Source organism: Acanthamoeba castellanii (genome assembly GCF_000313135.1).
Source record: "Acanthamoeba castellanii str. Neff unplaced genomic scaffold scf7180000084748, whole genome shotgun sequence".
Lineage (NCBI taxonomy): Eukaryota > Discosea > Longamoebia > Acanthamoebidae > Acanthamoeba > Acanthamoeba castellanii.
This window is the reverse complement of record NW_004457262.1, coordinates 46431-72434: the sequence shown is the minus strand read 5'-3', so window position 1 is coordinate 72434 and position 26004 is coordinate 46431. Positions and strand designations below refer to the sequence as shown.

The 26004-nt window shown below is 57.7% G+C and overlaps 8 protein-coding genes across 8 annotated transcripts; 6 read left to right on the top strand and 2 right to left on the bottom strand.

The window, feature by feature from the left end:
* Positions 1-322: 322 nt before the first annotated feature.
* Positions 323-2444, top strand: ACA1_189640 (bifunctional aspartate kinase/diaminopimelate decarboxylase protein; the record flags this gene model as incomplete). Its single annotated transcript, XM_004333263.1, has 11 exons — positions 323-527; positions 586-762; positions 832-876; positions 1073-1155; positions 1271-1503; positions 1580-1631; positions 1723-1813; positions 1855-1935; positions 2026-2172; positions 2244-2312; positions 2371-2444. The coding sequence occupies 11 exons, from the start codon at positions 323-325 to the stop codon at positions 2442-2444; spliced, it is 1257 nt and encodes a 418-aa protein (XP_004333311.1).
* Positions 2445-2538: 94 nt separating this feature from the next.
* On the top strand, positions 2539-3639 carry ACA1_189630 (uncharacterized protein; the record flags this gene model as incomplete). The annotated part of the gene is given in 5 exon segments (XM_004333262.1): positions 2539-2869; positions 3003-3115; positions 3171-3462; positions 3524-3593; positions 3609-3639. 5 exon segments carry the CDS (start codon positions 2539-2541, stop codon positions 3637-3639), a joined length of 837 nt encoding a protein of 278 aa, XP_004333310.1.
* A 493-nt stretch (positions 3640-4132) lies between these two features.
* ACA1_189620 (BTB/POZ domain containing protein) lies at positions 4133-6863 on the top strand (the record flags this gene model as incomplete). Its single annotated transcript, XM_004333261.1, has 9 exons — positions 4133-4192; positions 4262-4469; positions 4503-4628; positions 4682-4872; positions 4972-5126; positions 5216-5419; positions 5559-6259; positions 6346-6604; positions 6671-6863. 9 exons carry the CDS (start codon positions 4133-4135, stop codon positions 6861-6863), a joined length of 2097 nt encoding a protein of 698 aa, XP_004333309.1.
* A 578-nt stretch (positions 6864-7441) lies between these two features.
* On the bottom strand, positions 7442-8637 carry ACA1_189610 (uncharacterized protein; the record flags this gene model as incomplete). Its single annotated transcript, XM_004333260.1, has 5 exons — positions 7442-7488; positions 7584-7848; positions 7926-8091; positions 8179-8371; positions 8520-8637. 5 exons carry the CDS (start codon positions 8635-8637, stop codon positions 7442-7444), a joined length of 789 nt encoding a protein of 262 aa, XP_004333308.1.
* Positions 8638-8817: 180 nt separating this feature from the next.
* Positions 8818-10101, top strand: ACA1_189600 (uncharacterized protein; the record flags this gene model as incomplete). Its single annotated transcript, XM_004333259.1, has 6 exons — positions 8818-9066; positions 9163-9349; positions 9425-9570; positions 9643-9691; positions 9766-9867; positions 9893-10101. The coding sequence occupies 6 exons, from the start codon at positions 8818-8820 to the stop codon at positions 10099-10101; spliced, it is 942 nt and encodes a 313-aa protein (XP_004333307.1).
* Positions 10102-10754: 653 nt separating this feature from the next.
* Positions 10755-19687, bottom strand: ACA1_189590 (transcriptional regulatorrelated, putative; the record flags this gene model as incomplete). Its single annotated transcript, XM_004333258.1, has 25 exons — positions 10755-11521; positions 11640-11892; positions 11977-12108; positions 12178-12943; positions 13023-13267; positions 13339-13601; positions 13687-13946; positions 14022-14928; positions 14994-15083; positions 15171-15396; positions 15461-15600; positions 15671-15916; positions 15980-16301; positions 16360-16491; positions 16573-16834; positions 16911-17174; positions 17253-17398; positions 17464-17601; positions 17668-17865; positions 17933-18253; positions 18312-18425; positions 18505-18790; positions 18851-19070; positions 19138-19435; positions 19508-19687. The coding sequence occupies 25 exons, from the start codon at positions 19685-19687 to the stop codon at positions 10755-10757; spliced, it is 7176 nt and encodes a 2391-aa protein (XP_004333306.1).
* A 175-nt stretch (positions 19688-19862) lies between these two features.
* ACA1_189580 (viral life cyclerelated protein) lies at positions 19863-23144 on the top strand (the record flags this gene model as incomplete). Its single annotated transcript, XM_004333257.1, has 16 exons — positions 19863-19884; positions 19963-20146; positions 20226-20395; positions 20501-20598; positions 20707-20787; positions 20872-21019; positions 21103-21214; positions 21276-21350; positions 21434-21560; positions 21632-21742; positions 21827-22039; positions 22110-22174; positions 22266-22423; positions 22497-22573; positions 22648-22814; positions 22895-23144. 16 exons carry the CDS (start codon positions 19863-19865, stop codon positions 23142-23144), a joined length of 2058 nt encoding a protein of 685 aa, XP_004333305.1.
* A 228-nt stretch (positions 23145-23372) lies between these two features.
* ACA1_189570 (zinc finger (CCCHtype) family protein) lies at positions 23373-24669 on the top strand (the record flags this gene model as incomplete). Its single annotated transcript, XM_004333256.1, has 3 exons — positions 23373-23534; positions 23634-24392; positions 24514-24669. 3 exons carry the CDS (start codon positions 23373-23375, stop codon positions 24667-24669), a joined length of 1077 nt encoding a protein of 358 aa, XP_004333304.1.
* Between the last annotated feature and the right edge of the window lie 1335 nt (positions 24670-26004).

Genomic DNA, 26004 nt, shown 5'->3' with positions numbered 1-26004 from the left:
GGCAGTTGTAGGCGGTCGAGCTGGGGTAAGCGATGAAGGCGTTCATTGTGGGATGTGTGGAGGATGGTTGGAAGTCGAGGATGGTTGGTGGTCTGTGATGATGCGTTTGTGTGCGGGTGAAGAAAAAAGGATCAGCCTCCCGCGAAAAGGTTTTAGTCTTTTTCTCGGACTTAGCGCCCAATGCGCGGAAGGTAGCTAAACCAGAAATTTCTTTGCAACACCTGCAGGGCAACAACATTCGTGACATTCTTCGGCTAGGAGGAAATCGGGGGAAATCATGGCGAACATAAGAAAATCGGTCAATATTAAAATTGATATTGGAATGCAGGCGGAAGCGGCGTCCGGGATCGAGGGGCGGTGGTGGAGCACGGAGGGGAGGACCCAGCAGCTGATTGATTTGGCGCGGGAGTCTTCGCCGCTCTACGTCTACGATGGACCCTCCGTTGCGCAGGCCCTTTCTCAACTCCGCAGCCTTTCCTCCATCGATTCCTTCTTCTACGCCATCAAGGCCAACCCTCACCCTGACGGTACGCCACCGCGCCCACTTTCATATTTTGAGTTTTATTTATTTATTTATTCTGGCAGTGTTGCGAGCTGTGTACGAGGCCGGGTTCGGGTTCGAATGCGTGAGCCCCGGCGAAGTGAAGCACGTGCTGGCGCTGTTCCCCGGCCTGAAGCTGATCGACTCGGCGGCGCCCGCCACCACTACATCGCCTTTCCGTGGCGGCCGTCTTCTCTTCACGCCGAACTTCGCTCCACGCAGTACCAACCTCTTCTAACGAGCGTGATCGTGCGCTGATATCTGATGCACGGCACTTTCCCCATGCGCAGAGGAGTACGAGTACGCCCTGAGCGTGGGTGCCATCGTTACGCTGGGTACTTACAGTGGCGTGGTTGTGCTTTCACGACTTGTTTGTCCTGTTCCGCCGCTGGGGAACAGTCCGATCAGAGATCAATGAGCGCTGATACCACAATCGCTGCGTAAGGGAAGCTCGTTGCCACAGCCTCGAACGCAACTCACATCCCCTTTCTCTGTCTCGTTCGCGACATCGTGATGTCCGCATCGACCCAGATTCGCTCTATCCTCTCCAGCAGTGGGGCTCCACGTTCGCGGGCAAACACATCATGCTGCGCCTCGACCCCTCCGTGCGTAAGGTACGCACTTTTTCCGCTCTCGGCCAGCTGACACTCAGCTGTGCTGTCGTTCGCCAAAGTGGTGTGTGCGACTTACCATGGAACACGAAACGCGGCAATCTTTGTGTGCGCGTAGGGACACCACGAGCATGTGAAAACGGCGGGCAAGGAGAGCAAGTTCGGCATCGCCTCCGAAGAGCTGCCCATCGCGGCCGAGCTCGCCGCCAAGCACGGTGTGCACGTGGCCGCGCTCCACGCCCACGTGGGCTCTGGTATTCTCTCGTCCACCACATGGAGGGAGAACGCCGACTACCTTGCGGCCTGCGCGCGTCAGTACTTCCCTTCGGCCACGTCCCTTGATCTGGGCGGGTACGCTCACGGCCACCGCCAACCGTTTGCTTCTTCTCGAGAGGGAGACGCCGACCTAATAGCTCCCCTTCTGCAGAGGCCTTGGGATTGTCGAGGTACCCGGCGAGCAGACGGCGCTCAACATGCAGGTGAGTGCCCCCTCCCCCGCCCCCGAGTGAGCGCCAGGGCAGCGTTGAGAGAGGGCCAATCTCGGCTGTGTCGCCTTGCTGTGCGTGCTAGGAAGTGGACAAGCTGGTGAAGGAGTTCAAGCAGAAGAACCCCGAGTTCTCCCTCTGGCTCGAGCCCGGCCGCTTCCCCATTGCCGAAGCTGGTAAGTGCAACCCCATCTGCCTAGTCCCCAACTACGAACAGTTGATAACAGCGAATCGATTCCAGGCGTGCTCCTGTGCACCGTGACGCAGCTCAAGTCCAAGGGCAGCTACAACTACATCGGTTGACCTTCTCTCCTCGACACAACTGGCCCATATTGGTCCCGTTGGCTTACATGCACTTGATACGGCTGTTGCGAAATTGTGCTTCCAGGCGTGGACACGGGCTTCAACTCCCTCATCCGTCCGATCCTCTACGCTGCACACCATCAGATCGTGAACCTGTCCCGCCTCCATTCCACTCCGGGCGGGCCTTCCATCACCGCTGAGATCGTGGGCAACATCTGCGAGTCGGGTGATGGTGCGTGAATCAACTCTGCTACAGCGCAGCCCCCGAACCACCCAACTCACCACCACCCATTGCCCGCGCAGTCTTTGGACACGCGCGCACGATGCCGGCCGATACCCAAGAGGGCGACATCGTGCTCATCGCCACTGCTGGTACGTCACATCGGCATTCCCGCCATCATTGTGTGACTCATCCTTTACCTGCCTCTAGGTGCCTACGGCCATTCGATGGCCTCCAACTACAACCTCAGGGACCCCGCGACCGAGCACTTCCTCCCCAACTAGACGCAAGCACAAGGGGTTTTTGCATGGCGTTCCGTTCTTTTTTGTCAGCCAGCGCAGAAAAGGATACCATTCCTTCAGGAAAAAGTACCAAAAGATGGTGATGGTGGACTGGCGTGTTGTCAGCTTCGTCCTGTTCTCCCTTTGTCTCTACTTGCTCCTCTCCTCCTCCTCCTGCGGGAGTCCCCCTTTGCATGACGACGTGAGGGAGGAGACTTGGCGGTACCCTGAGCGGGCGTCCGAAAGTGACGTGGACACGATCTACAGCCAGTGCGGCTCGCTCATCCCGCCCAAGGCCGGATGGTGGCCACAGCAGCGACCGGAGGGGAGGAAAAGAGGCCAACGACTGCCGCTGATACCCCTCGGGAGTCGCGAGCAGCTGGGCTGTCTTGCCGAGCTCTACGAACTCAAGACTGGCGCCGAGCTCGGTAACCTTTCTCCCTTTCACTGCACCTGGCACTTGACGACACGCACGGCTCGCATGGCACACGACACCCGGTTGTGATCGAGAGCGTCATCACCACCAACGAAACGAGGCGGTGTTGACTTTTCTTCCTCCAGGAGTGCAGCAAGGACTTTTCTCGAATGAGACCCTCTCGCGCTGGCCAAGCTGTGAGAAGTACATCCTCGTTGATGTGTGGAAGCATCAAGAAAGCTACGATGACGGCGCCAACGTACCCACTCGTCTCGTGCGCGTGTTGCCAAAACTAACCCGATCGTCTGGTGCAGGTGGAAGATTCTGATCAGGAGGCGCGCTTCGAGGAGACCAAGCGCAACTTGGAGCGGTACGCCCACATCACCGAGTTCTTGCGCATGTACACGACCGAGGCCGCCAAGCTTGTGCCGGACGACTCGCTCGACTTCATCTACGTGGACGCGCGCCACGACTACTGCGGGGTGCGCGAGGACCTGCGCACCTGGTGGCCCAAGCTGCGGATGGGCGGTATCTTCGCCGGCCACGACTACCTTTCTGGATCCGAAGCCCACGAGCTTGGCCAGTCATGGCGTCAATGCATGGATGGTGTGTTGCCTTCCACCAGCACTTTATTGGGTTGAGTTATTGATGGTGATCAACATGGCAGGATCGGAGGGGAGTGGAGCGGTGAAGGGAGCTGTGAACGAGTTCGCGTTCGCCAACAACCTGCAGGTGCTGTCCACCCGTAACAGGTACCCTTCGTGGTACCTCCAGAAGCTGTAGGACGACGTTGTGGCCTGAAAGAAAATATTTTTCTCCAGCAATTTCTATCTTGCCTGGCGCGGTTGGTCGTTGAGTTTTCGCCAGGGCTCAACTTCCTATTGGGGCGCTGCGAAGTTGAATGCAGCTTTTTGGTTTCCGCCCCCCCCGCTCGACACAACCCAGCCCCTGGAAGTTGGGTCAACTTCGACCCCACCTCGAGCGCTCTTCTTCCTCTGGCGACCGACCCCGAGCTCTTCTCCCAAAAGCCTCAAGAGAACAAAGTTACAAAACTTTTTGCACCTCTGTTGACAAGTCTGGGCAGGTGAACTCCACCACCTCCATCTTAACGCGGAAGTAAGAAGGCGGCCCCCGAGGGAACTCTTCATCCTTTGGTATGTCTGGTTCTCTCTCTCCTCCAAAAGCCCGAACTCCCCATAGCCCCTTTGCCTTGGGCGAGCTTTGCTCGTCGGGAGATAACATCTTAACCTTCCTTCCCCGACCAGCCGTCACAACAATGAACGGCGCCCCTCCACACAACCCCCACCACCCACCCCAGGCCCTCCTCGACGATGTGGTACCCCCTTTCGTCCCTACTCACCTCCCCCCCCCCGAAACTCACCACCCGAGGGGTCGCGTGAGCCAGGAAGAGGAGGTGACCATTACGGTGGAGGACGTGATCGCGGGCCTGGCCGACGCGGACAAAGCACGGAGGCTGGACATGTTCCGGCTGCTTCACGAGGCCGTGTCGGGTGACACGCGCAAGGCCGTCTCGGTCGGACGCACCGATGCCGCGTGGCACGCCATCCACCAGGCCGCCCTCTTCCGTCCTTCCTGGGACGGCGACCAACCCGGTAGCCCCCTCGCCCCCCGAGACCACGACACAGGGAACTTACTGACGATGGAGCGCGGCGAGGGAACAGGGGTGGATGACTTGATATGCTTGGAGGCGTTGTCGTGCGTCTGGGCCATCTCCGCGCACGAGGAGAACAAGCCCCTCGTGGTGCTCTACGGTACGACGTCTAACACCACTTTTTTTTTGTTGCACTGCTCGCGATCGAGCTAGACAGAACGTCGTCTCACGTGGAGGCGATGGTTGCGAACCCAGGCGGAGTGGATGCGGTGATGCTGACGTTCAACAAGATCAAGTACGAGAAGGGCCACCCCAATTGGGCGGACTTTCTCCAGACGATGAGCGCCATCATCCAAAACGTGTGCGAGAGCCACTACGACAGCGGCAAGAAGAACGACCTCCACGTACCCGTCCCCTCTCTCTCCCTGTCTTCTGTGTTCTTGGTGGGCACTGATTGATGTAATGGCAACGGCAATGACAATGGAAACGGTGGTGCTTGGCAGGGGGTGCTGGTGAACAAGGGCGTCATAGAGTTTCTGCACTTCATGGTCGGCGAGCGCGTCTTTCGCAGGAGAGAGGACGCCTCCAACGAATTGGAATGCATCAAATTCCTCCTCTGCCTCACCATCGGCAATCTCGCCTACAATCGCATCAATCGGTACTCGCCTCACCCTCTTCATAGCCTGTGGGTCACTCAATCGTGCATTCTGCTGCTGCTGCTGCTGCTGATGGTGTTGTGTGCGACAGTGCGCTGCTGGAGGAGATCGGAGCGTTCACGTTCCTGCGCAACTGCATCCGAGACACCAAGATCCTCATCAAGAACTCCTGGCGCACGCTCCAGCCCTTCGTGCCACTGCTCGGCCTGGTGCGGGACATCCGCCAGGGCCACAACGACCCGCTGTGGGCCGTCATCACCCTCGCCATCCTCTGCCTCGAGCAGTTCTCCTCCAAGTTCGGCGAGAGGGCGCGCCACTTCCTCTGGTGACCACCTGCCCCCCCCCCCAACCCCCACACAGCACTCACTAATCTGTCGTGTGTCATTATTTGTCTCTTCGTGTCGTGTTGTGTGCCGTGCGTGTCGTGGTCGCAGGAGAACGTTCGCGTTGAACGACTCGCCGGAGACGCTGCGAGTGCTGCTTCTGTCGCCTGTGATCAGGCGCACAGAGAACGAGCACCTGCTCGAGGCGCTGCTGAGTCTGTGCAAGAACATGAACCTCAACGTCGACCAGCTGACGCACAACAAGGACGCCGTGGCGGCCAAGGAGCACATGGAGAAGGACCTCGAGGACTTTGGGATGCTCTTCAACAGGCGGGAGATGTTCCCCGACCTCGTTCTGGTCGCCCCGCGTCACGAGCCCTCCTCCACCACCACGCTCGTCGGCGAGGTCTCGGCCGTGCGTCGCCCGCGCAACGTCACTGCGGCGGCGCACAACGACAGCTCCGGTGGAGGCGACGGCGAAGGGCTGATCTACTGCCACCGCGCCATCCTGGCGGCTCGCTGCAAGGTCTTTGCGGCGCTCTTCCTCCGGTGGGAGGCGAGCGACGACGAGGAGGGCAACGACAAGGAGAGCGGCGAGGAGAAGGACAACGGCTCGACCGCGTCGACGGCAGCCAGCGGCGGTGGATTGGAACTGGACGACGACGAGGAGGAGCCCAAGAAACGGAAGAAGAAGGAAGCCAAGGCGACCAAGAAGAAGGCGACCGGCGCCAAGGACCTCAAGAAGAAGCGCAAGAGGGACGGGCCGCCCGAGCACAAGCACATCAGAAGGAAGAAGGACTCGCAGAGCAACGGTACCGCCCCAGATCCAGTCGATTGGTGACCGTCGGGAGAGGTAGTGCCTTTTCTCAAGCGTGGTGGGTGGGCATGGCGGCTGCAGGCAAGGGCGATCTGCAGCGGCTGGTGGTGCGAGATGTGGACTTTGACACGATGCACAAGATCGTGGAGTTCATCTACAAGGGACGCGTGGAGCTGGATGAGTCGTGCGTGGTGGACGTCCTGCGTGCCGCCGACATCTACGGCCTCGACCCGCTCAAGTCCAAGTGCGAGGCCTTCCTTGGCGACAGCCTCGACCTGGACAACATCGCCAAGCTGCTCGAGATCGCCAACATCTACTCTGCGTGGCACCTCGAAAAACGGTACAATCAGCTGCGAATGGTCTCTTTCGTTGTCTTCTTCAGCAGCTGAACCAGTCTTCTCTGCAGGTGCCAAGAGTACATTCGGTTCACCTACAATGGCCACTTCGCCAGGGTGGTGGAGTCGGCGCTGTTTGTCGATCTGTTCGAGAGGATGCCCCACTACAGGGAATCGCTGGCCGAGGTGTGCAATGTCGTCTCCTTCGTGCCCTCCGTCACGACGTCTCTGGTCGCCCCCGCACGCAACGCCACCGCCTGCTGACACCCTTCTCGAGCTGTTCGCAAGCCTCTGCATAGTCTCCCTTCTCCCATCGTACCCTCCGCATGTACAACAACTACGGTGTAATCGTTTGTAACTTTCTTTGTACACATCACAACCAACATGTTCATTCTTTTCCATGCGCCAGCTCCTCTTCAACTTGGAGTGTTGTTCTTCTTTCATTCGTTCGTTTGGTGTTGAGTCTGTGGGAAGCAGAGACAGCCGCCATTTCAGAAGCGCCGTGAAGCACCTCGATGGCAGCCTAGGTTTGCTGCAACCCCCTGTTGGTGGCTATGACAGGTTTCAGGAAGAGGGGAGCAGCACCGCATCGCCACAACCTCTGCTTTATACCTGTGTGCGAATAGTTTTACACCCGCTCGCTCTCCGTCGTCTTCTCTCTTCCGTACCTTCCTGCCATTATGGGACTGACCCCGGCAGCCGAAGAACAATAAAAAGAAATCAACAGCGAAGCAGGCAAAGACAAAGGTGTGAAGGGCTGTTTTTGTTGTTTGCTGCTTCTTCGTTGGGGCAGAGCAGCGGCCGTACATGGGGGCGATAGGCCCGCACACGTCTGGGAACTCTTACTGCTTGGTGAAGGCCATCACATCCTTCACCCACTTGTGGTAAGCTGTAACGCAACACACACACACACGAGTGTCAGCGCGTTCGTTGATGAGTGTCTGAGAAGGTGGCGGGGAGAAACATAGCGCGTGAGGGGGGTACCATGCTCGTCATGGAGGTGAGCGGCAGCGTAGGCGGCGGGGACGAAGGAATCGTTGACGCCGAGAGAGCTGAGGTAGAGGCGGAACTTCTCCTGGCCCTCGTCGTCGAGGCGCTGGGCATCGTAGGCCGACTTCTCGGTACCGTCAGCGGCCTGGAGCGCCACCTCGGTCACCGTCACGGCCGACTCCGACACCACGCCGTAGAGCAGCATCGTCTGCTCGGGCTTCTTCACCTCGACGGTGAAGTGCACGCTTCCGAAGCCATCCTGGACACACGCGCACGGCACATCGCACGCGTGAGCACACACCGCACACGCACGCACGTGGTGGAGGGAGGCAGTACCGCTTCCGGCTCCTCCTCCTCCTCGTCTCCCTCGTCTCCCTCCTCGCCCTCGGCCTTCTCGGCTTCCTCGGCGTCTTCGCCCTCCTCACCCTCCTCGTCCTCAGCGTCTTCCTCGTCGCCATAGTTGTCGGCTTCCTCGATGTTGGGGTCGATCTTGACGGTGACGCTGTTGATCGCGGTGAGGAGGGCACAGATAATGAGACTCCGTCGGAGATGTTACGCGGAGCAGATGAAGAAGAGGGGGCAAGAGTACTCAGCGTTGAGGGCGGCATCCTTCTTGGTGGCCACGATCTCAGTCGCCCCCATGTTCACGTTGAAATGGAAACGCTTGGCCCAATCGTCGAGGCGCTTCTGGAGCTCCTGATCCTGGGTCTTGGCCTCCTCATCCTGATCGAGAAGCTCTACCTCCTTCTCGAAGTACGAGTGCAGCTCGGTCTCCGCATTCCCTGTCATTTCGAAGATCGAATCGCATCACAAAATTTGATGAGAAATCCCAAATCGTCAGTGGGAGGAGTGGCGTTGAAGAACACCACTAGAGGAGAAACAAAATGGCGAGTGCAACTGAAATGGGGGAAAAATTCGAAGGTGATGTACTCTTCTTGGTGGCGTAGGTCGCAGCGAGACGGCCCTGGCCCAAAACCGCAGTCCTAACGAGAGCAGACGAGGAGGCGATCCTTCCGGACGCAACGATGGACGAAGAAAAGCGACGCATTCTGTGAGGGCTGGTGTGATGCTAACGTCTGGCGATTGTGAGATGTGCGATTGGATCGCACAATCGCGCTGGCCCGAGAGCCATTTTTCCAAGAACTGTGAGAAATCCTTGGAGAAAAGGAAAGGAATATTGATATATCATTTCTAATTTAAATTGCAATAAAAAATAAATAAAATAAAGATGGAAGGCGAAGAAGCGCTTGGGCAGCCGATGGGTGGGGAGGGAGGAAGCAGAGGAAGGGGCAGGGGCGGAGGTCGTGGCGGCAGCAGGGGCGGGCGGGGTGGCAGGCGGCCGCGTGCATCGAGCGAAAGCGGCGAAGGGGGCGAGGCATCCTCCAAGACTGCTAACAAAAAGCCGCGCAGAGAAATACCCAAGGACAGCCCCATCCTCGCCCTCTTCCAGTCCTACTCTGCCACACTCGACGATCTCGTACGAAAGGCGACCCCTGCATTATTCTATCTTCTTTCTTTTCATTACACCGTACCTGCATTTATTTTACTTGCATCTCTATTGGCGTGAGCGCAGAACGACAGGCACGAGCGGCTGGTCAAGCTGTCGCGGGACCTGACGATTGGCAGCAAGCGCCTCATCTTCCTGCTCCAGCGCAATGACGAACGCTCGGCTCTCCTCCAGCAGGCCGACACCGACCTCGCTGTCATCCTCACCACCCTCGAGAAGATCGTGGCCGAGCTCCAAGGCACGGGGCGCCCACGTCGACCCCATATAGTCACGACAGTCGTTGCTGACGATGATGGTTCTACGACGTTGTCTGTAATGAATTGTGCAGGCCAGGAGTACTGGCGGTATCGCCGCGCCTTCAGCCCCGGCCTGCAGGAGTTCATCGAAGCGGTGTCGTTCCTCCACTACATCAAGCACGCCGCCCTCATCACCCGCGAGGAGGTGGAGGAGGTCATCCGTGCCGGCACCCCCAACGTACGCACACGCCGCTGCGGCGGCGCTTGTGTCGGTCTTTCGTGGCTCACGCCTTTGTCTCGTTGCGTGCAGCACGTCGCTTTCTTCGTCAACGACGAGGACTACCTGCTGGGCATCGCCGGTAAGCTCGGAGCCTGAGCCGGGAAGCTTGGTCACTCCCTAACCGGCGTTACTGCGCGCGTGTGCGGTGTGCAGATCTTACGGGAGAGCTCATGCGAAAGGCCATCGGGGCGATCAACGCAGGCGAAGTTGAGGAAGCGCACGCCATCCGCGGCTTCATCCAAGCCATCTACGAGGGTACCCTCCTCGTCTCCTCTCGCAGGGTGGCGGTGGTGGTGGGTGCGAGCTGACATGTCATGGTTGGCACAACGCGAAGGCTTCCAGCAGCTCACGACCGACAAGAAGAACGACCTGCGACAAAAGATCGGGGTCATGGAGAGTAGCGTCAAGAAAGTCGAAAACGCCTGCCTCGCCCTCTGCATCCAAGGCGTCGAGAAGCTCGCCCTCCTCGGCACCCCCACCGAGGACTAACAATACAGCGTTTTTGGTTTTTATTGTTTATTGTTTTCTCTTTTTACTTTTATTTGTTGGTTGTGGGTGTGTGGTGTGATAATCTGTTCATTTTTTGTTCGCGATTACGTACAACTCTTCCTCTTCCTCTTCCTCTTCCCCTTCCCCTTCCCCTTCCCCTTCCCCTTCCTCCAAAGGGAGAGAGGGAGTCTGCTGCTTGAGCTTGATCCGGTCCTTCGAGCCCTTGTCCTCCCGGTTCGCCTTGCCGATCATCGCGCACCAGCGCGAAGAAGCAGGTCTCAACGTTGATGCTCGACTTGGCCGACGTCTCGTGGTAGTTGCAGGCGAACGCCGACCGGCGCCCTCCGACGTGGGCACCACCCGCAGGTGCTCCAGGTCGCTCTTGTTGCCCACCAGCACAATGGGCACGTTGTCGTCTTCTTTGACCAGCAGGATCCACGCCTGGAAGGACGATCCCACACCGCCGCCGCCCAACAGCACGAGCTTGTACTCAGTCATTCAGCAACTTCTTGGTGTGTTTTATTATTTTTATTATTACAGTTATTATTATTTTGGGCTCAGCGTGCGAAAAGGGTGTTTATTCAAAACAAAACGTGGGGGGGGGGTAATATTTGCAGCAAAGAGAGTAGAGGAGCTGACCGTCGAAGCGGAGCTTACTTATCTACAAGGCCGGGACGGTCGCTCTTGGGGGCGCCACCGGGGCCGGGACCCATGCACGAGCGGGCGACGGACTCGAAGAGGCGCTCGATCTCGGGGGCGCAGCGGGTGAAGGAGTGGCTCCAGAAGTTGTAGCGCGGGTTCTTGATGAGCTCGATGAAGGTGATGAGCAGGCCCCACGGGTGCGGCCGGTTGACGATGAGCCGCTCGAGGAGCACGCGGGTGATCTGCTCCTGGATGATCTCCTGGCTCGACTGCTCGCCCTGGCCCTGGCCTTGACCCTGTCCCTGGTTGGCCTCGGCGAACAGGTAGAGCAGCACCGACGTGAAGTAGTGGGTGTGGTTGTTCGGGTAGCGCAGCTGGTTGGCGATGGCGTTGAGGAACAGGTAGCGGCCCTCGGTGTCGAGGTCGAGCGCCAGGTGCTGGAAGATGTTCATCGGGGCCGACTGGTTGATGGGCGCGGGCGGCTGCGAAGTGGTTGGGTGGAGCTGGGCCACGGCCTGGGCGCCGACGTAGAGTACGAGCGCGTTGATCAGGGGCACGTTGTAGCGAGTGCCGCCCACGAGCGCCTGGCCCTGCGGAAGGAAGAGCTTGGAACGCAGCTCGAGGAGGAACGTGTAGGGCTGGCCGGTCTTCAGGTAGTTGTCCACCTCCTGCTTGAAGGTCTTGTTGGCCGTGAGGGCGGCCGTGTACTTGGACAGGATCCTCGGCGGCTGGCTGATCTCCGGCAGCAGGTCCACCTTCAGGTTGGGCGTGAACGGGTCTGTGCGCAGCGGAGGAGTTACAACAATCAATGTCAGTGCCAACTCCTCCGCTACGCACACGGCACGATACGGCACACATAACATAAAGTACTAAGTAGAAAGGGAGAGGAGGCGTACCGGGCAGACGCATGTTACGCGGGAAGGCGGAGAGAATGAGGTTCCTCATCTGGATGCAGGTGGGCGGGATGACGTCGCAGAAGCTGAAGTGGTAGTCGCACAGGAACTCGGGGAAGTCGTGAAGCAGCACCAGGAGCACTCGGAGGGTGCCCTTGTAGAGCAGACGGATGGGCTCGTTCAGCTCCACATTCACCAGATAGGGCTCCAAGAACTTGAACAGCTCCACCAGCAGCTGCTGGAACACCGGCCAGCCCTGTTGTGTCGCGACAAGATGAACGAGCGTGAGTGAGCGGCGACTCTTCTCTCTTCGTTTGACGTGTGGCACAAAACGACGTACGCTTTGCGACTTGAACAGGAGCAGCTTGGGCATGAACTGGCTGTGGGACACGAGCTCGAGCCAGGCGAAGCAGAAGCCGGGCACTCGAATGGGCGACAGGATCATGAAGCAGTTGCTAAAGGCCATCAACACCTGACATGAGCGCCCAACAATGTTAGCAACACAGCCATCTCCAACTCAAAGGAGTTCTGTTGGTCGTACCTGGAGGTGGGCGGGGTCCGTCTCAGCGGTCAACGAGTTGAGGTCGATCAGGAGCGAGGCGAAGAGCCGGTAGAAGGGCCTCTGGTTGAACTTGGTGCGCTTGGTGTCGTAGTTCTTGACGAGCACGCGTACCACGGTGTCGAGGACCTTGTTCAGGAGGTTCAGCTTGGTACCGTTCGCGTTGGCCAGGCCCTCGGGCGAGAACTTGTACAGGAAGACTACCAGCTTGCTGAACGCGTCGACCGACCTGTAGCTGAGCTGACCGGGGAGGACCGATGTGTTGACGGGTTGCGACTGAGGCGTGGTGCCGATGGTGGGGTTGAAGCTCTGCTCGATCGCCAGAATGGTGCACACCCGGAAGAAGCTCTTGACCACGCCCTGGTCCTCGCTTTGCAGCACGCTGGGAAGCAACACCGGTGAGTATGTCCGCGTTCGTTCGTTGAAGTGGAAGTTAATGAGGGGGCGGAGGCGGAGGTGGAGAACGTACTTGTGCTGAAGCTGGGTGAGGTAGGTGGAGAAGACCTTGTCGCTCTGGTTGGGCTGGTAGTAGATGTGCTTCCACTCCTCCCACAGCTGTCTGACCTGCTCGTACATGGGGTCGCGAATCTCAGGCGCCTGCATGCCGGGCAGCATGGCGGCCTGCTGGGAGGAAGCCGAGAGGGCGGCCTCCGACGCGTCCCTGGAGCGAGCCAGCTTGCGCGGCGAACGGAGCTTCTCGGCCGAGGCCTTGGTCACACTCTTGGCTTGAGTGATGAGCTCCATAAGCCTGCACACATAACAAGGAGAGTTAGCGCGATGCAGGGAAAAGAGGACAAGGCATTGTGCGGTGTGCGGTGTGTGTGTACCCTTCAGGTCCGGCGCCACGCTGGGCGATCTTGGTGAGCACTTCGAGGGTGTTGAAGAACTCGGAGGCGGTAACGGTGGGCTCCTTGGGCTCCACCATGCACTTCTGCAGCACCAGGATGGCAAAGTCCACAGCCTGCTTGCTGCGCCCGCTGTCCATCTTCTTCGAGAGGTGGACGTCAAAGTCGGTCGCCTTGAGCAGCCGCGAGTTGATAAGCCCGATGGTGATGATGCGGTGGAACTTCCTCTGCATGGCGGGAAGCAACAAAGCGTCAGCCCCGATCAAGTGGGTCGAGAAGACAGAGTAGTAGGACGTACGTCGGCATCGGAGTAGATGATCCAGTTGGTCAGCTCCTTGACGACCTTCTTGCACACATCGCGGATGTGCTCCAGGATGGCGATGTGCGTATCGATCTGCAGGTCGTATTCGATCTTCTCGTACATGCGCTTGAAGATCTTCTGCGCAATGGCCAGCGCGACCTCGTTCGGGTTGATGGAATTGGTGATGAGCGTTGGGATCTTGTCCAGGAAGTGAAGCACCGGGTGGTCCTCGGGAAGCTGCTCCAGAGACGAGAGGGTCGCTGTAGAAAACAGATTGGAGAGAGGTCAGCGACCACGAGACGGCGGCGGACGTGACCAACACAAATTGGGGACGGGGCGCCGTACTGACGGCGCCAGCAATAGAGGCCTCGAGGTCGTGCAGGATGCTCTTGAACTTTTGCAGAGCCTGACCGGTCGTCAGCTTCTCCTTCTTCACGGCCTTGACGGGGGATGCGACCTCCCTGGTGTGAATGGAGCGGCGGGCGTCCTGCTGCGACAGGTTCACCGTCCCCTGGTTGACGACGTAGGTGAGTCCGGAAGACGAGATCTGCGACACGTCGCCTCCCTCGGGCATATTCGGCGCCATGATCGGCGTGGGGTAGGGCCTGCAGTCGCACCAACCCAAGTCAGCAATTCAGGCGAGGAAATGTGGAAGGGAGTGGTGGGTTGCGGCTACGTACCGGAAGGGCTGCACAGGGGTGGGCGCCACGGTGGGGGCGCCGGGGGTCGGGACGCGCTCAACGACCTGCGGAGGTGCGGGCTGGACGCGGGGCGTGCGGGAGAGGACGTTGCTGAACTCATCGTAGACCCGCTTCTGGTGGGGAAGCAGACCGCCGGGCTTGGGGCGCAACGGTTCGGGGAGCGACGACGGATAGCGGCCAGAGAAGAAGTTGGGCTCGATGTAGGGCTGACTGTGCGCTCTTTCTCGGTGCTTACGCCTCGCTTCAAGGGCGGGAGCGAGGGCGTCGTCGGTTTCTCGAAGCGCCTTCTCGGCCGTGGTCTTTTCGATGAGGGCACACGCGGTGTCCAGGTTGTCGGTGCAAACGGTCTGGACGGCGTGCTCGATCAACGCGCGCTGGGCCTGGTCGCTCACGTTGGCCTGAAGCAGCGAACGCAAGTGGCTGGCGATACTGACGCGAAGGGGCTCCTTGCAGGCCACCATCGCAAGGCTCGACGCCAGGCTCTGCACGGTGTAGTGCGCAGCGGTGCGCATGATCTGCTCGTCGGGCTCCAGAGCAAAGTCCTTGAGCACGAGCTCCCTCGTCGTGATGGAGGCAATGGTGGCCGATCGTTCCATGACGGGGGTCAAAATCTCCTTGATGGCCTTGTCGATGGCCATGGTGACGCATCGCTTGAGGTGAGGCTGCTGGCTGAAGAGCGGAATGTGCGGGTTGATCTTCCACAGGCCCGCGGCCCCGGCCGGCAGCGCGGGCGCCGCGGTCGGGAACTGAAGCGGCGTTCCGAGAGGCGGCTGCTGAGCCTGCTGGGCCACAGGAGTCGGCTCGCTGGGAGGCGAGATGGGCGGCTGGCGCGCGACCACAGGGACATGCGGAGCCTGGACCTCGGTAACGGCTGCAGGTGTTGGTGCTGCACAGAGACAATCGGTGTCAGAAGCGACGAAAGATGAGGGCGAGTGGCCTTCCAAAAGGTACCTGGAGCCAGCGCGGCAGCTGGTGGAGGCGCGGTGAAGTCCTGACTGTCTGGTCTGAGTTTGTCCTTCAGCGCTTCAGTGGGCTTGATTTCTGTGAAGGACGGGTAAAGGTGGTCAGCAGGTTGTTGCCACACACACGCGCGCGCGCGCGCAAAGAGAGAGAGAGAGAGACGCCTACCGTTCAGATCGAGCCCCATGTGATTGCACAGCAGTTCGATCTCGAACTTAAGGTTGAGCTTGAGCTCGGGGATCTGATAGATCTCCGCGAACAGCCGCATAATCGCCATCACCCAGACGTTGGGAGGAGCGAAGATCTTGGACTTAGTGCAAGCCTCGAGCACCTTGGCCGCGAACGGGATCAGCGCGATCAGCTTGCCCGTCTCATAGGCCTCCAGAACCAATTCCTGCACAGGGCAAGCGCAGTCAGCAACACGAACACGCTTGCTCGAGAAAGACGATCGGACGTACCTTAAGGGCAAGCCGCTTGTGGATCAGAGGCTTGTTGCGCGCCAGTGTGAGGTTACCCAGCCAAGAGCCCAAGTTCTTGAGCAAGGTCCTCTCCGCTGGGTTCACTGTGATGCGTTGGGACCGCAACAGCGCTTGGATCGCTGGAGGGACAGAGGTTGAGTAAAAATGCTTTACAAGAAGATGAGCAGCACGAAGCGAAGCGAGAGGTACCAGCGTAAGTGGAATTGAGCACCAGCTCCAAGAGCCCGGGGATCTTGAGGTAGTCGAGGAACTCGAGATACAGCGTGTGGAAGTTCGGCTCGATACTGGCGCGGTTGATGACCAAGTGCTGGGCCAAGTACGGCCAGTCCTCTGAGTGCAGGATGCTTCGGAGCTCGTTGGCCTTGATGTCCATGTTCTGCTTAGACACGTTGTTGAACACGAAGAAGATCTTGTCCTTGATCGTCTCATCCGGCGCTGTACGGACACTGGATGGTAAGCCATTGTAGATTGGCGAGTGGACGATCGGAGGTGTCGTACCAGAAGCTGGGGTGATCGATTGGAGAATGGCCTCCAAAGGCAGCTGGTTGCCCATGTGGAACGAGGGAGCGTTGCCCTTCATGGCGGGAGCAGCAGACGCAGACCCGGTCGCCTTTGCCGAACTCTGTGGCTGGACGTTGCTCGCAGGAGGCGCGGCCTGAGGAGGCGTGGTCGGGCGCGCGGCGGGGGCGGTCGTGGCAGGCGACTGCTTGGCCACCGGGGCTTTGCCGGTGAGAGCAGCGGGTTGCCCAGCTTGTGCTGCCTCGGCCTGTGCGAATCCGGGCAAGAACGTGGACGTTCCAGCGGCGTCTCCTGTCTTTTGCTGATATGTGCATTAACCACGTGCACCTTCGGCGCCTCCCCCAAGAGTCATGCGTTACCTTGGGCATGGCGGGCACGGTGGGTTCGGGAGCGGCAACGCCGGACGCGTTCTTGAGCGAATCCTCGATGAACTCCACAATGTCGGGATGGTATTGCCGAATGTGGGGGATTTGCAGGATGTGCGAGCAGTACTGTTGAACAGTAAGGTGGCGTGTAAGAACGGGAATGGGCACAACACTCGACAAGAAGTGGTAAGAGGGCAGTTATCGCACCTGAGGCCACTCGCCAAGGCGCGACTTGAACTGCTGGAGCGCGAACAGCCCGAACTTAAACATCTTCGTGTTGGGTGCTTTCTTGAGCGCTTCCAGCACGTATCGCAGGGCAATTCCGAGCGAGATGTACGACACCAGCTGGTTTTGGATCAGCTGGCCGAAGAGGATGCCGGTGATCCGCAGCTCTTTGTCGGGGTACTTGGGGAAGAATCGATACTCGTCGAAGAGGTTGTGAACCATGCACGAGAATATCTTTTGCTCCCTGTACGACCAGAATGACGTGGCGTGAGTGGTGCTCGATAAAAGGCATCAACAACAACAACGTCGACACGGTGTACCTCTTGTTCTTCGACGCCTTGAAATTCTTCAAGAGCGTGACTATCTCGTCGATTGAAACCTGGCCCGTGTAGACGCTCTGGAAGTAGGCATTGGCCGTCTTCTCGATTTCCTTCGGGAAGCCCTCCTTCTCGGGTGCGGGTGGGTCGGCTGACGCTCCGCCGCTCGGGGTGTTCATTCCCTGAGTGGCCGTGACCTTGCTGAGCTGGATCGCGTGCGCACTCTGCAGCTGATCGAACTCCTCGACCATGTCGGCCGGCATCATGCTACGATCCCAAGACACAAAAAGAGGATGCCAATTGAGCGGACTGCAAGCAACACTGGTAACGAAGATGTCGACGTACTTGATGTTGGCCTGCATCACGGTGAAGAACACGCCCAACGTGTCCGCCGAAAGAGCGGCGACAGCACTGTTGGCGTTGCTTCCCTTGGTAGATGACGAGTTCTTCGCATACGCTTTCTTCTTCTCCTTGAGGTAGCTCAGGCACGCCTGCAATAAAATAGGGTCAGAGCCGTGCGTGGCTCACGAAGGCGGGGGCGTGGGGGTCACGGTACCACAACAAACTCGAGCTGATGCTCGTTGATTCTGTCCTGGAGCCACTTCTCCAGGTTGAGATACTCTCGGCGTGAGGCCAGTGCGGCAAGGTCGATGGCAAAGGCAAACGGACGAATCTCCAGGATGGGCGAGAGTGCCTGAACGGAAGAGGTAGCTGTGAGAGACGAGTAGCACGCCAGCGCTGGGAGCACGTGGGTTGGTACCTTGATATCGTGCGCCACGTCCAAGAGCCGGGAGAGGCAGTAAGCATCCTTGTTGTAGCTCTCTACCATGCCGCGCATCACCAGAGATCGATTGACGCCCCACAGCTTTTGCAGAACATAGCTGGAGTTGGGGTGGTTTCCCAGGAACAACGCCAGCAGTTCGGAGCACAGCTCCCAGTACAGGATGCCCCACGGCGACTGTTGGTTGAATCGTAGAGCGTCAATATCACAGTAGACAGGGGAGTGTCCAGGAGAGAAGGATTACCTGTAGCTGCGCGAGCTTGAGGAGAAGCAACTCTGGGCAGTTCTCGAGAGGACCCTTGAAGATCTCCTTCACCGCATCGAAGCCCTCTGATTCGGCCAGGTTGAGCAGGCGCTCGATCAGCGCCAGATTGTGCCAGTTCTGCACCAGCGTGGCCGACGATTTGTTGGGGTGGGGAAGATCGAGCGTGAATGTTGTCGGCTGCGGGGTCGTGGAGGCGAAATTGACCGCCTCCGCTCCCAGAGCAAGAGCCTGCTGCAAGAACGACAGCTGGCCTCGGGTGTTCAACCACTTGCCCGTCACCGCATCGACTGGAAACGATTCCTGTGGCACGGTATGAATCAGTCGGCTGCAGATGTACGGCAAGCAACGGGAGATGTACTTTTGTCGCCCTTTTGTACACGTTGAGGATGAAGTGCATCGCCTTGGCGTCGGCGATGTAGAAGTCCGGTCGGTCGAGGCTCTTGATGACCAAAGCCCAGTTCAACTTGGGGTGCTGCACGCCAGTGCAGGGGGGGGGCACGTGTCACTCCAGATGTATCTATGTGCAGAAAAAGGGGGCGGGGAGACCGTACCAACTCCTTGATGGTATCTACAAACACTCCAAGATTCCAACTGCTAGGCTCGCTTGAGCCTTCTTCGCCTTCCGCGCTCGTCCGCAGCATCATGGCGAGGATCGCGGCAACGTCGGCTTCGTTGGCATCAGGGAACTTCTTGAGAAGCTCCTTGAGATTGGCCGCAGTCTGGCAGCACTGGTAGCCAATGTCTTGCATCAATTCGCTGGGGTGAACGGCAGCTGAGATCTCTGCAATCAGCGCCTCTTCACTGTCCGCATCCTCATCGGTGCGCTCCTCGAGCCCTCTGTCGCAAATTGAGTGTGAGTGTTAAAAAAAAGGTGTCATAAATCAAATGCTCGGGTACCTTCGCGAATCCAAGTCGATTTTGTCGTCACTCGCGAGAACGAGCAGCGAGAGCGAAAGAGGCTTGCCCGAGGCCTGAAGAGCCTTGGCCAGAGTCGCTCTCTGCTTTGCAAAGCCGTCCTTGCTGCCCAAGTAGTAGAGCAGGCTATGCAGAAGCGATTCAGGCAGAAGAGACACGTTGTTTTCCACCTCGGGCAGCTTAATGCGGAGGAAAGAGCGCCCTGGAACACATGGTGGCATTTAGAAATTGAAGAAAGAAATCGCTTGGATTATGCAGCGGGGGGGTACCTTCGTGGCGAATGCTCTTCTCAGGAGCCTGTGCGAGGCCCAGCGCCAGGACTATATCCTGGGCCAGATTGAGCTTCAACGCCTTCGAGAGCTGGTTGAGAAAATCTTCCTTCAGCTCGAGCCCTGACAGGGCTTGGAAGAGGACGGACGGGAAGTTGGGCTTGTCGATGAGCTGGAGTAGCTGCTGCTGAAGAAGCTGGAAGCGCTGCTGGCTTTTGGCGCTGTCCTTGAGGTCAATTTGCTCCATCAAGCAGCGAAGCAGGTAGAGATACGCATCGTGCCCGTAGAGCGTGATGAGCTGTAGCGCACCAGGCAAAAGAAGGAGTGAGACGAGAACTCAGCGAGGCAGGCAAGGAAGTAGTGCGCATACGTGCTCCAGTTCAGCGACGCTCGTGCGGTAGTTCTTCTTCGAGAGCGAAGACACCAGGTAGCGGATCTGGGAGCCCAAAATGAAGCTGAAATTATCCATCGTGGGTGCGACAGGCGTGTTCCAAGCGGGACCTGGGGACGAGGAAGACTTGCTGCGTCTTCGCCTTCCAGATTGGGACATTTACACAAAATGGGAGAGCGATCAAGATCTGTTTCGGCCGCGGTGTCGTGCGAAAGAGAAAAAGGGCGCTGGTGTGAAAAAAGAAAGAAGGGAAACTCAAGCTTTTCTCGCATCTCTTTTTCTTGTGTGTGGCGTACATTCGCGCCCCTGTAGACGAAGATCAACGTTGCTAAACATGCCCATTCGTGGCCTGCAAGGTTAATCTCACTCTTTGATTTGCACGCCACAGCTCTCAGTCAGTTAGACTCAATTCTTGTCGCATTGAATCTGTCTAGAATTCCTCAGCGAGAGGAGGCTCGTCCAGACGGGCAACATCAGCTCGCTGGCACACACGAGGCTCGGCATCGAAGGCGCTAATTGGCTCAAGAAGCTTCCCGTCAATGAGCCTTTCCAGGTTGCTACCGGTGGAGCCCCTCTCACCCTCGCCCACGCGGTGGACGCAGAACTCGACAAATTCAAGTACATTATCGCTTCCCTCTCTCTAGTCTTGTGCCGGCAGTGTCGATCGTGACTGAATCACTGCAACCCCACCGATTAGGAAGGCCTCAGTGAAACCGCTGTTCGTGTTCTCGGGGCTTAATCTCGTGAAGAAGGATCGCCCCTTCCTCGCCGGTGGTGCCGACAGTCGCGCGCAGAAGAGAAGCAGCGCGTGGGACGCCTACTACAAGGGACAGATCTCTCAGGCCGCGTCCCTCTTTGAAAACGCTGGTACGACCACAACCACACGCTAGTTCTTTGCCTCCCCTCTCGCCTGCTGAATGTGGGTATTGCTCGCTCTGGTCTTACCTCGCACACCATGTTTTGCTCGAGCAGAGAAGTACATCAGCCTCAATTTCCTCACTGAGGTGTTGCAACACTTCCACGCCCACGGGGTAGAGTTCATGCGAGCTCCCTACTACTCCTGGCCTCAGGTCCGCACCGCCTTTGGTGGAGCTGGTGCGCTCGTGGCTGGGTTGTATGCTCACAGCGCGGTGGCGGGCATGATTTTCTAGCTTGCCTGGTTGGCCGACGCCAAGCAGGGCTACGTGCAAACCGTGTACGCTGGACTCGAGCTCCTGCTGTTTGGCGTTTCTCGCATCGTCGTCAGCATTGACTTTGAGGTACGCCGCCTTTACCTCGATTATTCGAACAGGCATCCTCTACAGACTTGACACTTATCGTGTGATGCTGTTTGACCACCACAGAAAGGAACGTATGAGTGGGTCGATCACGCAGCTGTATTGCGGGAGTTGAACATGACGCAGGACCAGTTCATCGATGCGTGCATACTTGCTGGCTTCGACCTTTGCTCTACCTTCCCGCCCCTGCTCGAGGGTCCCTTCAACTTCAGAGGTTTGCTGCTCACAAACACCACTCGTGTCTTGCATCCCTGTCCGTGTAGGCGCTACTTTGCTAACACACCGCGTCCATCGCAGCCGCTTACGAAATGGTCAAGGGCTACAAAACCGGACTCACCGCGGTGCAAAACCACATCAACCATCCCCAAGTACAAAAGCTCAACTACCTCGACCTGTTCATGCGCACAAGGTACGCCGCACTCGACTGCGATTGTTTTGGGCCTGCCTCACCACTTGCGTGTCCCTTCCAGGAATGTCATTCGGCACCACGTCATTTTCACCACCAACTGTACCTGCGAGCCGTTCAACAAGCACGCTTGCCCAAGGTATCTTTCGTTAGCCACAACATCCTCACGTTTAGCTTCTTATTCATGAACGTGGTGTCTCACTTCATTCGAATTGGGTTCAGCGACCTGCACGAGTTGATCAGCCCGCGCCTGCCGAATGAGCTCTATTTCTTGTTGTGTCAAGGCGGCATCTTGCCTCAGGTCGTTAATAACCTGCTCTCTGGCGCTCTTCTCGAAGCGCCGCCTCTGGTATCTGCTCGCCAATTGGGACCTCCAATACCCCCATTAGACCGCCAACTCACCGCAATGCGCACTGGCAGGTGGACTCCGACGAGTACAGGCGCATGCTCGGCGACTTGATCGACATCCGCACCAAGACGCTGGCCATCCTCTCGCTTTCGCTCCATGACTGGTACAAGCAAAAGAGAGTTGTACGTACTCCTCCTCATCAGATGCGCCTATGCCCGAAGGGCCGCATGCGCTAATGCACTTCTTGGCATTTTGTCATGGCGTAGGTAACCATCCGATGGTTCGACCCGTCGAGCGAGTACGACCTTGACCACGCCTACAGGGATGACGTCCTCGAGTACCTCAAGTGCTACGTGAAACACTCGGACATCATGAACCAGCTGCAAAAGATCAACAAAAGTTCCGCTGCCGACATTGGCCTGAGCTTCGTCCTCCAAATGGTGCAGGACTTGGGTCCGCCGGATCTCAGCGTTCCTGATGTATGTCCACCAAGCCCTTCCTATTGTCAACATTTCGTTAACGTGCATCTTCTACTCGACATCGCAACAGGAGCCCATTGTGTCCCAGGAGGAGCTCATGGCCGCCGTGCTTTTCCAGGGCTTGGAAATTCGAGGGTACACAGCTTCAGCGCTGGCTCCCTACAATGCGCCGTTGTTAAGCCTGGGTTGGTGTTGACTCAAACACGTTCCTGCTCTTTTCTGATAGATACCTCACGCCCGACCGACAACTGACGGTGCTCGGCAAGGCGCTCTCTTTGGTCGAGAGCAAATATCAAGAGGAAACGTTCATCTTGATCGAGCTTCTCACGACCGGCCATCTCCAGCCTACTCCGCTTCATACCCAGCCTAGGAGGCCCCTCTTGGGTACGCATGCTTGCTTGCTTGTCTCCTGCCTGCCGTCTCCTTCTAACGGTGACACTGCCGTGTGCCCAAACAGAGGCCAACTCCCCTTACGCCAAGGAGATCACTCTCATTTCGCGTGTTGTGAGCTTGCTCTCCATGAACTACCACGCGGTAAGCTACCCCTGGTCCTATTTCTTCTCGTTCGCGCAATGGCCTGCTCACCTGTTTGACCGTTGGTGTCGCAGGACAAGCCGTGGTCGGGTCCCATCGACCATGAACTGATGGGCTTCAACTCCATCGTGAAGGCCCTGCAGCGCTCACTGCGAAACTTGACCGAGATCCTCACCGCGCACGCTGTCATCACCCACAAAGCCCGCCTCTCCCCCGAGGACTACATCAACACCTCATTCAGGTAAAAAACCGCCCAACCCTCTTCCCTCAGAGAGTTGCACCGTCGCTCAACTTGTGTTGCTTTCTTCTCGAACGTGATAGGCTGCCCTTCCTGAAGGAAAGCAGCACGGCGATGGGCGTGGTCATCAAGTACTACCTGCTGGGCGACGACATGCCCGCCCTCGTTTCCAAGTTCCCCGCGTGCAGGGACATCACCACCGACCTCAACAACGCCTTCGCCTTCTGGGACCAGGCCATGAAGGTGCTCGTCTTCCTTCGCGACGTCCAGTTCATCTCGCCCGAACTCTTTGCCGAGTTTGCCTCCGCCGACAGGCTCCTCCACGGCCAGTGACCTTCCCGGCGGTGGTTTGTCGTTGCGCGTCTTGTGGAACAGGCGCAGAAATAAACAGACCAGAAAATTGGAAGAAACAAAGAAGGAGGAAAGAAATGTTTGTAGAAAGAGGGGGGGAGGGGGCAGAGCACATTCAGCAGCGGCAGTCTGGCAATTGCATCAGCGGCAGCATCCATCAATTACCGGTAGTAACAAAGAGCAAGCAGTTCGATTGGCGAAGCACTCAAGATGTCGGCGAAGAAGGGCGCGAAGAAGGTGGATCAAAAGAAGGTCCAGAAGATTGTCGAGGACAAGACCTTCGGCATGAAGAACAAGAACAAGAGTAAGAAGGTGCAGCAGTACATCTCCACGGTCAAGACCCAAACTACGCAGAGCCTGGCTGGCAACAAGGTGCGCCCCTGCCCCAATGGCAACAAATGCGCTGCAACGATCCAATTAATCGAAATTAATTTGATCGCTCATCATTTCCTATACATCGGCCGCGTACAGAAACCCAAGCCGGGAGAGGAAGTAAAGTCGAAGAAGCAGATCGCTGCTGAGAAGGCAGCGGAGCTCAACTTGCTTTTCAAGCCCGTGGTGGACAAGAAGGCGCAAGTCGCAGCGGGCGTCGATCCCAAATCGGTGGTGTGCCAATTCTTCAAGGCGGGCACGTGCACGAAGGGTAATCGCTGCAAGTTCTCCCACGATCTCACCAAAGAGCGGAAGGCGGCGAAGATCGATATGTACTCGGATAGACGCGACGGCGAAGACGGCGAGAACGACACCATGGAGGACTGGGACGAGAACAAGCTGCGAGAAGTCGTCGACAAGAAGCACGGTGCCACGAATCGCACGGACATCATCTGCAAATTCTTCCTCGATGCTATCGAGCAGAAGAAGTACGGTTGGTTCTGGGCGTGCCCCAACGGAGGCAAGGACTGCATGTACCGGCACGCGCTGCCCCCCGGTTTCGTCCTCGCGGCCAAGAAGAAGAAGGACGAAGAGGACGAGGACGAGGACAAGATCACACTCGAGGACCAGCTCGAGCAGGAGAGGCGTGCCCTCACCAAGTCGACGCCGCTCACTCTGGAGCTCTTCCTGAAGTGGAAGGAGGACAAGCGGCTGGCCAAGGAGAAGGCCGCTGCCGAGCGCAAGATCCAGATCAAGGCTGGCAAGACCACCATGAGCGGTCGCGAGGCCTTCGAGTTCAACCCCGACCTCGTTGCCGGCGACGACGACCTCGCCTTTGACGAAGAGGAGCTCAGAAAGGTCCAGCCTCCTTTCTCCGCACACACAAACAAGAGCGAGGGGTTCGCCCATTGATGCTGCCGTGTGTGTTTTATACTGACATCACGCGATCTGGTGGTATGTGCGTGCGGCGTGAATGCAGAACAAGGAAATGACCGAAAAGGAGGAGGAGAAGGTGCCAGAGGACGAGCACAGGGGTCCCATCGAGGGCGACGACGGAGAACCAGCTGTGGAGGTCGACGAGTCCGTGTTCGCCGCCGATGCCGCCGAGGAGGAGCTCCCCGAGTTCGATGAGTAAGGCTCCCCGAGGACCCTGGACTCATCTCCTCTCTTCCGCTCTTCTCTCTTTTCTCTACGCCGCGGGGCCTTGGGCGATTGTACACCGACGATGATGATTAGTCACGTGGGGGAGTCAGGGGAAGGGATCTCTGCGCTCGTCACACTGCAGTGCGGTGGGCGAGCGCGGGTCCCTCTCCTCCCCCACGCCCAGGTCTTACCCCACCCGCGGCGGCGTGCCTCGGGGGGCTCGGTGGAGATGGTCACAGGGGCCTTCCGCTCACCCTCCCAATAAACCACAACAACATAAAACATTTCTAAAAATATCAAATATTGCTCGGCCGGAGCAAATCAGTTCAGGGCGAGTATGAAGGCAGGAAGATGTAGGTGATGCAGTAGTGGGTGAAGAGGTTGAGTAGTGTCACACATTTCGCCAGTGAAGTGAACAGCAGTGTTGTTGACAATGAAAAAGTCACTGGCCACCAGGACAAAGGAGAAGAAGTCCCACTTGGAGGTTGACTGCCCACATGTAAATGTAGAAGGGGTTGTGGTGGTTGGCCAGGAGGGTGATTGAGTCTGCTAGGTCAGCAGTGTCATGGAGGTAGAGCTTGGCACCAACTGGACCCTCAGCCCAGTTATAGTGGAGCTGTTGGGAAATGAAGTGTGACTTGCAGAAGTTGAGCCTCTCCATGGGGATGTGTGGGATGAGGGTTACCCACTCAGCATAGTACTGAATGTTGGTGGGTGTACTTGTTGAGGTATGGCCATCAAGCTTTTCTTTTCTTTTTTTTTCTTTTTCTTCTCAAGCAACCACAGTGTGCAAGGAAGGAAGCCAAGAAGCACCAGGCAGCTGCTGAACAGACCAATGCATCAGAGCAGAAGAAGAGGAAGAAGTCAGAATGCATACTGAAGCAGGGCCATCTCATCTCCCTGTGGAATCAGCTGGGTGACAATGGAAGATCTGTAGATCAACAGATCAGCAGCAGCATTGACACAGGCCACAACACAGCCCCTGAGGTGCTCAATGTCACCTCTCTGCCCAATGACATCAACCCCATGCTGGTGACTGTGTTTTTTATTAACTGTTTTTAATTAGATAGAAATTGTTTTATGTATTTCAAACGAAACGTGCTCCACCTTTCCTTGATCGGAATCTTAGTTATGGCCGTCAAAGTTTTCATTTCTGGCCCACCAATATTCGATCGCAATGTCTTCTTCGCGGCGATAGTGTATATCTCATAGCGGCGACTGTCTTCCACCGCGCTCCGCGGCGATATTGTAGGTATAAAATAGATTATTTAGGGCTGGCTTCACAACCACGCAACAACAAGATGCAAATCGGACTACTGTCGTACGT